Source organism: Sinocyclocheilus grahami, unplaced genomic scaffold, assembly GCF_001515645.1.
Source record: "Sinocyclocheilus grahami isolate Dianchi unplaced genomic scaffold, SAMN03320097.WGS_v1.1 scaffold277.1, whole genome shotgun sequence".
Taxonomy (NCBI): Eukaryota; Metazoa; Chordata; class Actinopteri; order Cypriniformes; family Cyprinidae; genus Sinocyclocheilus; species Sinocyclocheilus grahami.
In genome coordinates, this window is record NW_015505456.1 from 608327 (window position 1) to 619047 (window position 10721).

Genomic DNA, 10721 nt, shown 5'->3' on the forward strand with positions numbered 1-10721 from the left:
GATAGATAGATAGATAGATAGATAGATAGATAGATAGATAGATAGATAGATAGATAGATAGATAGATAGATAGATAGATAGATAGATAGATAGATAGATAGATAGATAGATACCAATAATTCTAGACCAAGTAATTCTGTCTGATATGTATTCATGAGCAAACACACACACACACACAAGCAAGCAAAATATGTCTCAGCTGGAAAGCTATGAAAGCTATGAAGCCAAATATGGAAAGCTGCCCCCGATACACCCCAGACCACTGAACAAAACCCCTCGTCCACTCAGATAACATGCTCATTATCTCATCCAAAAATCATCATCTCCACTGGAAACCATTTCATTCTGACATCACACTGGAAACATACATTTGATATAAATCGGCATGCAGAGATGGAAAGAGAGCTTGAGAGAGTTCAGACTCAGAGACAGTAGGCTGTCACCCTCCAACAGGGTCATTTCACTGAACATGGGATTTAAAGAGACAGAGCTGTGGAGACACAGAGGACACAAGCAGCATTTAGTTCATCACAACAACTAGCATGAACATGTTCCACTTATATTTGAGAACCAGAAAGTGTCTATTTGTCTTTATTTTTAACTTGTTTGTGTGAAAGTTTTGCTTCAAATGTGACTTCTACCATCTTTCTTTAAAATGAATGCCATTTGGTGTGATACTTTGTTTTATAATGCAAAGGCATTCGTGCATTTTTAAGTGTGACTTAAGTGTCCAAATACTTTGTGGCCTTTGACATACACACACAAATTCAACCGAGCATGAACTGTCTACAGCAAAACAAGCTGGATTATCTGGATTATTTATGAACAACTTTGGCTCAGAGGAACAGAAATAGAGAGAGAGAGGAATAAAAATAGCAAACAAGAAAACAAGAGAGAATTTCCAGTTTGTCTCTAATTACACACACAGTGTGCTGCGTGAGATGACAGTTTATGCATCTTTTTTGCTGTTATCTAATGTTAGCTGTTTCTCTGGAGAATGAGAGAGATAAATGGATCGCCTTGAGCTTTTAGCACATCTAAAAATACATCAATCTCATCCAACTCACAGAGAACAAAATATATCTCGCTCCCCGTCTCGAGGGCCTGTCTCTAAAAGACGACGCAAGGAAATTGACGGCATTTGAACATTACGTTTGTTATGAAATTCCCTGCTTGGTACGGAAACTACAAATGATACAGATGATGACAGCCTCTGTCCTGCTTTAGGATTGTGCCTGTACTGATGTTGTGTTTGCAGAATGATGCTGCTCACATTGCTACTTGAGAGACGTTTTAGGCAAAGCTTCATTAAGACAACATCTTGATGACCTTATCTTTTTCTATCTTAGATTTTTTGTGCATTGGTCAATGTAAAAGATCAGAACGTTATGCAAGAACTTGGAGTACCCAGAGTAAGGCTGTTGGTAACTTAACGGTTAAATATCTAAACTCCCAACACAAAGATTGAAGGTTCATTCCCAAGTAACTCTGACCCATGAACTAGAGTTCTGAAAAGCCCACTCCATCTCCACTGTAGCTGTCAACATGGTACTTAACCCCCGTTTGCCTCAGGGAGGACAGACCCCGCAATTAGCACACTGTTTGTTCAAAGACTCTTCATCTTCTGAGGCACAATGGAAATTCTCATTAGAGTCATAATAAATTCATATTTCAGCCAAAGGAGAAGGAAACGACACAACTCTAGCATTACGAAATTGTGAACTGCATAACATTTTGTTTTCTAGGTTAAATAACCAATTTGTCATAGTTGGTTTCAACAAATACACATTATCTCACTGGTTCCTTCCACTGATTGATAATGAAAACCAAACCACACAATGTTGCGTAACAAGACTTTTGACATTCAACAAAGCCTGGTCAACCTTGTAGCTTTTTCTGGTCAAGAACTGCCCTGAAAAGATCATTTAAATGACATGGATTTAAATAAATAAATAAATAAATAAATAGTAGTATTTGGTGCATGATATATAAATACATGCAGATTTTAATACAAACGTAAATGACAGTATTTGTTTTACTACATTTAAATGTTCGCAGATTTTAATGTAAAATAAATAAACAAAAAGTAAATAAATGGTAGTATTTGTTGCACAATATTTAAATATATGCAGATTTTAATAAAAAAATTAGTGACAGTATTTGTTTTACTACATTTAAATGTTTGCAGATTTTAATGCTAAATAAACAAATAAAGTAAATAAATGGCAGTATTTGTTGCACAATATTTAAATATATGCAAATCTTAATACAAAAATTAGTGACAGTATTTGTTTTACTACATTTAAATGTTTGTACGAAAATAAATTAATAAATATAAATAAATAAATAAATGCCTGTACTTGTTTTAATACATTTAAATGTTTTCAGATTTAAATAAATAAATAAATGTAAGTACTTGTTTTAATACATTTAAATGTTTTCAGATTTAAATAAATAAATAAATGTAAGTACTTGTTTTAATACATTTAAATGTTTGCAAGAAAGAAAGAACAAATAGCAGAATTTATTGTACTACATTTAAGTGTATGTAGATTTTACTAAATAAATAAGAGTATGAATAAATAAATAAATAAATAAATAAATATGAGGCTGAATAAATGATGAAAGAATAAAACATTTTCTGCAGGTTTTCCACAGCTCTGATGCTTATGTATGAGGTTGCTGTACAAGGCTGAATGTTTCTCATAAGCACTATTAGCGATCATTATTACGTCAGATGCTCCCATGATGAATGGGGTGAAATCTCTCTGCTTTTCCCACACCTCCTTACAGCTGCTGTGAGTCCAGCCAAACCAAAACACGCTCTCCCCTCCCACTACCCTGTAATAGCGCTGCAAGCTCGCCGTTCGGCCCAGCTTTAACAGGAAGCCCCATTGAGTTTCACATTTGAGACTACATCGCTCTTCCAAATCCCTCTCGCCGTACTTCCTTCTGATTCTAGTGCATGTAATGTCCTACATTCTCAATCGCTACATCGTCCCTCTGCTCTAACGAGGAGAAGCTTCACGCTTAGTCTCCGGGGGTTAAAGTTAGGATGCTGTTAGGAGGGTCAAACTAGAGACTAAGACACATGCTAAAATTAAAACAAGCCTTGACAATTTTCAAGAATTCACTAGCTCTGGTACACTTCCTTTTCTGTCATTACAGGAACCCCATGGACTAGTTGTGCTTTGTTAGTCCAGAACTGCACCCTGGGTCATAACTCATACATTTACAACATGTTATGAGTTATAATGCAATTTTAATGTTGATATCAATATGGTGTCAGTTTATTTTGAACTGAGGATTGAATTTAGATCAATTTAAAGGTGGGGTAAGTGATTTCTGGTAGCCAATGTTAATATTTCAAATCACCAAAACAAACACGCCCCTACCCCAAAAGGGTCTTGCCCCTATTTTGATAGCTCCACCCCACACATACGTACACAACCCAGGCAACAATTAGTTCTGTGAAACAAAGCAAAACCAATGTTATACCGCATCTACACCGGATGCGAGAGGCGTGACAAAATATTATATAACTCATTATAATCAGTTACGCTGTCTACACCATAGATATATATACATATACACTGGATGCCGGGTGGCGCGACACGACAAATCCCCGACAGAAAACTGCTGCTGTGTTCTATTTATGATGTGTTGACACAAATTTCAAATGATTTTCAACGGTCGCTTTATCGCGTCCAGTGTAGACAGACTTTAACTGTCGCGTCCGGTGTAGACACGGTGTTACTTACCTATCGAGAAGAAGCAAAGCAACCTCGGCGTCCGATCGCAGGCCTTCCACTCCTTGAGTTCTCTCCAGCGCTACAAAGCTGATCCGATATATATACGGATCGTAAGCTTTCTTTTGTTCCGCAGACGGTTTCCTCCTTTGTTTTTTTATCCGCCATCATATCTTTCTGTCGTCGCTTGGCTCGGCTAATGTCCGTCCTGTGCACTGAGCGCTCTCTCCTACACATCATGAGTAGGCACGCCCCTTGCTGCTGATTGGCTACAAGTTTGTTTTGGCACTCGGCCCGACTCAGTTTTCTAAACCGTTTTTGAAAAAATACATACCCCACCTTTAAAGAAAACCTCATATTTTCATTCAGATCAAGTTCAGTCGGCTTGATTAAGGTACTTACTTTAAAGAAAATGTGCAATGCTCAATATGTTGGCTTTAGGAACAGAAATGTCACCTTCCTATTAAAAAAAAGCCAAGTGTAGGTGAAGTTACAGAATCTACCAATCTAACCAAGCTAAGCTAAGCAGCCAAACCCCTGCTCTGAACCAGTATGTGTATACTTGCAATACCTTACAATGAATCATAATGGCTAGTTGGAAATGTGTTTAGGATTATAAAGATTAAACTGTTTTCCAGAAAACACAGCGCAACTCTTTTTTCTCAGAGTCAGGGTAAATTTAACTTCACTGGGATGAAGCAAAATGTCAAAAAGTGCTACACAGCACATGTGTCTAAAATAAAAGAAACATGTTAAAGCCAAAAAAAAATGCTCTAAATTCACTTGGCTTTAACAGTTATGGTAAAAAAGCTAATTTTGGACCTTGGATATATCAGGTTATGGCATGTATATACACAGGTAGCAGCTATGGAGTAATGTGACCTCCGTCTCTCTCTGTCTGTCTCACTCTCTCTTCCTTCAAAGGATGTCACACAATAGCAAATCCATCAAAAATGTCTTCATCCAAAGGTCACCTTGGTCCATCACATCTCCTTTCGCTCTCCTCTGGGAGGGCTGGGAGTCCTTCACTCACTGGAAGGCTGAGAACTACATTACACTGCATGTATTACAATCTGAGTCAGTTATTTGTCATATTTAGTGGCTAGATAATTCAATAGGTCTAGAAAACACAGCGCAACTCTTTTTCTCAGAGTCAGGGTAAATTTAACTTCACTGGGATGAAACAAACTGTCAAAAAGTGCTACACAGCACATGTGTCTAAAATAAAAGAAACATGTTAAAGCCAACAAAAAAAATGCTCTAAATTCACTTGGCTTTAACAGTTATGGTAAAAAAGCTAATTTTGGACCTTGGATATATCAGGTTATGGCATGTATATACACAGGTAGCAGCTATGGAGTAATGTGACCTCCGTCTCTCTCTGTCTGTCTCACTCTCTCTTCCTTCAAAGGATGTCACACAATAGCAAATCCATCAAAAATGTCTTCATCCAAAGGTCACCTTGGTCCATCACATCTCCTTTCGCTCTCCTCTGGGAGGGCTGGGAGTCCTTCACTCACTGGAAGGCTGAGAACTACATTACACTGCAAGCGCACTCTTTTTTCTCAGAGTCAGGGTAAATTTAACTTCACTGGGATGAAGCAAACTGTCAAAAAGTGCTACACAGCACATGTGTCTAAAATAAAAGAAACATGTTAAAGCCAAAAAAAAATGCTCTAAATTCACTTGGCTTTAACAGTTATGGTAAAAAAGCTAATTTTGGACCTTGGATATATCAGGTTATGGCATGTATATACACAGGTAGCAGCTATGGAGTAATGTGACCTCCGTCTCTCTCTGTCTGTCTCACTCTCTCTTCCTTCAAAGGATGTCACACAATAGCAAATCCATCAAAAATGTCTTCATCCAAAGGTCACCTTGGTCCATCACATCTCCTTTCGCTCTCCTCTGGGAGGGCTGGGAGTCCTTCACTCACTGGAAGGCTGAGAACTACATTACACTGCATGTATTACAATCTGAGTCAGTTATTTGTCATATTTAGTGGCTAGATAATTCAATAGGTCTCACTCCGGATTGCAGATTTAAATCACAGCTCTGTGCTGGCGTTATCTGATTTCATAAGTATCATATTCAGCTGCGGATCACATCCTGGGAGAGAGGCCAATGTCTTGTATAGACACAGTTTTATGTTTTACCAATTACCCAAAAAATCAGGATCCGCCTAAAACAGGACAATTACACTCAAGGAAAATCTCTGATAAGTGATCAGCCCTGCTGAAAAGACCAATGTAGTTGGTCCACACAAGTTCAAGCTGGTTCAGTCTGGTTAGAGATAGATGATCCCAAGCAAACCTTAGCAGTCTAAACAAGTCTTACTGGTTAAGTTAGTTAAAAGTATAGTTTATTCCAAAAAGTTCTGTTTTGTTCAAAACCATCGTTCAAATAGTTAGTACATTCAACTATTTCTTTAATTGTAATTGCATTGAAAAAAGCAACCGAAAGTAAGTCATGCAAGCTTGAAACAACATGAGTTGAGTAAATGATGTCAATTTTCAGTTTTATGTTTTACCAATTACCCAAAAAAATCAGGATCCGCCTAAAACAGGACAATTACACTCAAGGAAAATCTCTGATAAGTGATCAGCCCTGCTGAAAAGACCAGTGTAGTTGGTCCACACAAGTTCAAGCTGGTTCAGTCTGGTTAGAGATAGATGATCCCAAGCAAACCTTAGCAGTCTAAACAAGTCTTACTGGTTAAGTTAGTTAAAAGTATAGTTTATTCCAAAAAGTTCTGTTTTGTTCAAAACCATCGTTCAAATAGTTAGTACATTCAACTATTTCTTTAATTGTAATTGCATTGAAAAAAGCAACCGAAAGTAAGTCATGCAAGCTTGAAACAACATGAGTTGAGTAAATGATGTCAATTTTCAATTTTGGGGTAATTTATTCAGCACATCACCATCCAAAGCACAACATATGCTTCTAAGCTGTAAGAATCTTTTCAGCATCAAGGAGGAAACAACACATCAATAGATATTTTATTAAAACACTAGTACTTCTAAAGTCCAACCATCTGTTTTTCTTGTTTAAAGTGACAGAAGAAGCAGCAGATTGGAATGAGAATCTCAATATCAGTTTTCTCTTCCTCCTTCCCTGTATCTTTTTTTCCCTTCACTGCTGCAGTGTGCCGAGCGGTTCTCCAGCTCTGCATGACATCAAACACTATGTGGTGAGTTTCAGGCTCCAGAGGGCAGATTACAGCTTAATGCCTTCAACATCTACTGCATCAGCACTATAAACACTTCACTCTGTGTCTATGTGTGTGTGCATAGGAATACCCCATCCTCAATGCATCCTGCTATGGATTGGAAGATAAACGCACAAATCTATTGTGAAAGCATTTTGTGTGACCCCCAACAAACATTTAAAATCAATGCATGCGAAATCAATACACACTTACAACAAATCAATACAAAATGCAAAGCATTCTGCATGCACACACACACAAGTGCACAGAATGAATAATAAAACAAAAATCGGAACTATGCCCTATAGCAAATGTGCTCAACTTAAATATTGAAATATTAATGCACAAAGAAGTTCTGCAGTCTATGATGTTAATATGGATCATTTCACTTCGAGCAACTGTTATTTGCCTCCAGCAGATGCACCAGCGGCCGTTATCCAATGGGACACCACGGCTCATTAGTGCTTTCATGCTGGCCTGTGTCCATGACTTAAAACATGACTAATGACAGCTGCTTTGTGACCACTGCATACTCTACAGTCACAGCTAGGAGGCGCTACACGTCGTTATCAGGTTCAATGTAGTTTCAGATGCTACGGGTTGCAGTCCTGTTTTATTCTAATTTTATTATTGAGTTGGTAAATAAATAAATAAATAAATATTTTTTGTTTTCATACAAAATCATAAATTATAAAATTATTTTAAAAAATCAATCAATCAATGAATAAATAATAATAATAATAATAATGATGATGATGATGATGATACAGGGCTAGCTACATTGAAAAATATTTATAAAATTATATAGTTTATATTTATACATAAAATGTACATATAAATATATTTTCATGATTAATATTACTAATTTATAATAAATAATTAATTGTAACCATTTTGCATGGCTGGATTCAAACCCAGGTATGCCACATGAGCACCATGACTCAATATGCTACTTGCACTGACTACAATGCCACATCTCTAAGCCCGGTTGCTTTAAAAAATAAAAATAAAAAATAATAATAACATAACCCATATATTAAGGATTGACAATTTGTTATACCTATAGTGACTGGCCTCTAATCTGATCTGATAAGTACAATTAATATGATATATGATTGGAGCATACTGGACAATAATGCTTCTTAACTGTTTTCTGTTGCATCGAAACAGTTTGAAAGATTCTACAAGATGACAGTCTTTAAATTGGGTGTAACTCCACCTACTACACAAGAATGGGGCCTGATAGAAGACAGCTGCTTTTAGATGAGCGTTTGCAATGTTCTACTAGATAAAACACGATAAACATAAACACACACACTCACAAACACAACCAAAGGCCAAAACATTTCTCTCACAGGGTTGGTGTCAAGTTAATCTCAGATGAGTCAGAGCGAAAGATGATATACAATCCTGCTGAATGTTCAAATCAAGCCTTAGAAATTCAAACAAAGCTTTTAAGACTTTCCCATCAAAAATTAAAGCCACATCCGCAATGAAATTCATCCATCTAATACTGATCATCGACTAGCAGCAGGAGAGAAAAGAGTGGAAAAAGAGCGAGAAGAGTCGGAAAAATGGGTGGATCCATTAATGTCACAGAAACCGCTAAAGAAGATCCGAGTTTGTGTCCAGAATTCCCGTCCAGACAGCTGACAACAGTCATGCAACTTTAATATTCACAAAAACCAAAATCAGATTCCCGCAGTTTTACGCATGGGAGGACAAGTATGTCAGCTCTTGAGTGGAGAACCCAAGAAAGATCTCTGCAGTATAATTGCAGAACATTTCCTAGGGGAAACTCTTGACTCTAAAACAATTACTTTTAATTAAATCTCATTATCCATATGGATGAGAAGTTAGGGATAGGGGCTTGATCGTCATCACTTAGACACGTTAGAGCGTGCTGTCTAAACACAGTGGTTTTAACATGCCTGATCGCAATGATGCATCACTCTGATTGAATGCGTCTGGACGTGTTGCACATGTTTATGAGGATAATAACTCCATCACATTAATGTACAGCCGCTAACGTCTGATTTTCACCTCTGTTAATCTTCTAAATGGAGGACACTTTCTGATCATTAGGGAATACTGACTGGGATCAGCTCGTGCATCATACGCAAAAGGATGATGGGTAAAAATACATTCCGGCTGCAGCACAGTAGAGCAATCTAGGGTGATAGAAAAATTCAATGAAACAAAGAGAAATCAAGGTCTTCTGTGCGTGTGAAATCACTACAGCTCTACCACACAGCACACCCACTGAGGTTTCAGCTCTTCAACTCAAAAATCAAAAGTGAAAACTCTATCTTCATGGAGTAACTGTGAATGACACTCCACCCTGACACACACACACCATCAGAGACTGCAGAAAGCTCATAATCACCAGTAAATCTCTGTAACTATGCCACACATTCAAACCAGCTGACAGCAGAAGAAACAGTCTGGAAAACTGTTATGGAATCCTGGGTCATGGAAAATTATTATGAAGTCCAAAGACCTGTGGGAGTCTCACATATGTGCAGGACGGGGGTCTGTGACAGACAGTGAGATGAACGAACAGGTCTTATGCATAAGAGGCTTTTCAGAGAGAAGAAAAGGTATAAACATGCCAGATTTTTAGGCAAGATTCCTTTATAGTTATATTATTTATTATTTATCAATCATTGCCTTCTAAAACATGTATGTGACATATATATATATATATATATATATATATATATCACATAACATAATAATTGTTCATAAAGATGATTGTAATTTACGTATTTATAGATATTTATTTAATTTAGAACTGTTGAAATCAACATTAAAAACCACTGATACACACACACACGCACACTGTATATATAACTTACCAATATAGTTATCATATCATTTGACAACCAGTAGGAATTATTTTCTAAACTTTACTTCTGTTAATGGGCTCAATTGTGATTATGCATTAAATATTGAAATATTTATCTGTATTACTACACTTTGAAATACTATATCATTGTGTTGTGTATGAAATTTGTCTTGCCTGCTGATAACATAAGATGGTAATGCATTTGAATCGCACAGTAACTACTTGCATTAAAGTTTGTCTTTGTAGACTATCCAGTGTCTTCATCACAACTGTCATTCACGCTGAAATGAAGGTTTGAATGGTTCACCTACCGGATATTACTGTGTGCGGGACTCCGTTCAGATTGAACCCCTTGCTGTTGTAGAAGTGCCTGATGTCCGAGCATGTCTTGGGTTTACTGTCCCCGAACACCAGCCCGGTGAGAGCGCACAGAAGCACCAGCACGACAAAACCCATTCTGGACAGAAGAGAGAAGCTTGATGTGCGAATCAAATCCAAGGGCGAAGAGCAGCGGATAAACGCGTCCACAGCGAAGCCTCCCGTTTCCAAAAGCGCACCGGTTCGCTCCCAAGCGCAGTGTCTTATTCAGTGGCAACAGCCTGAATTAAAACGGTGAGAGATGACGGAGCGGAGTGGGAGGAATGACGAGCTCACGGGAGCGCACACTTCGGAGACGCGTCTGTGCGCTCGCGTTCGGTCGAGTGCGAGGCGGAACGGGGCGGGCGCGCGAGCGAAGGCACCATCTGCAGGGCATCGGGTTCGTCTGCCGCCGCCGCCGCGATCCTACACAGGATGTTACATCAAATCAGCCCCCTGGCCAATGAAGACGGGATTCCATTTCCCCACAAGCTCTCCTGGATGACAGGATAAGGATCTCTGAGATTCCTTATGGAATTTAGTGGGTTTGAGCCGACTT

General features: G+C 38.0%; 1 protein-coding gene across 1 annotated transcript in view; it reads right to left on the bottom strand.

Moving 5' to 3' along the window:
* LOC107600088 (glypican-1-like) overlaps positions 1 to 10261 on the bottom strand; it is a 64786-nt gene extending 54525 nt beyond the window's left edge. Inside the window, exon 1 of the mRNA XM_016291878.1 lies at positions 10117 to 10261. Coding sequence (XP_016147364.1) covers positions 10117 to 10261 — 145 coding nt within the window. The remainder of the gene's footprint in view (positions 1 to 10116) is intronic.
* Between the last annotated feature and the right edge of the window lie 460 nt (positions 10262 to 10721).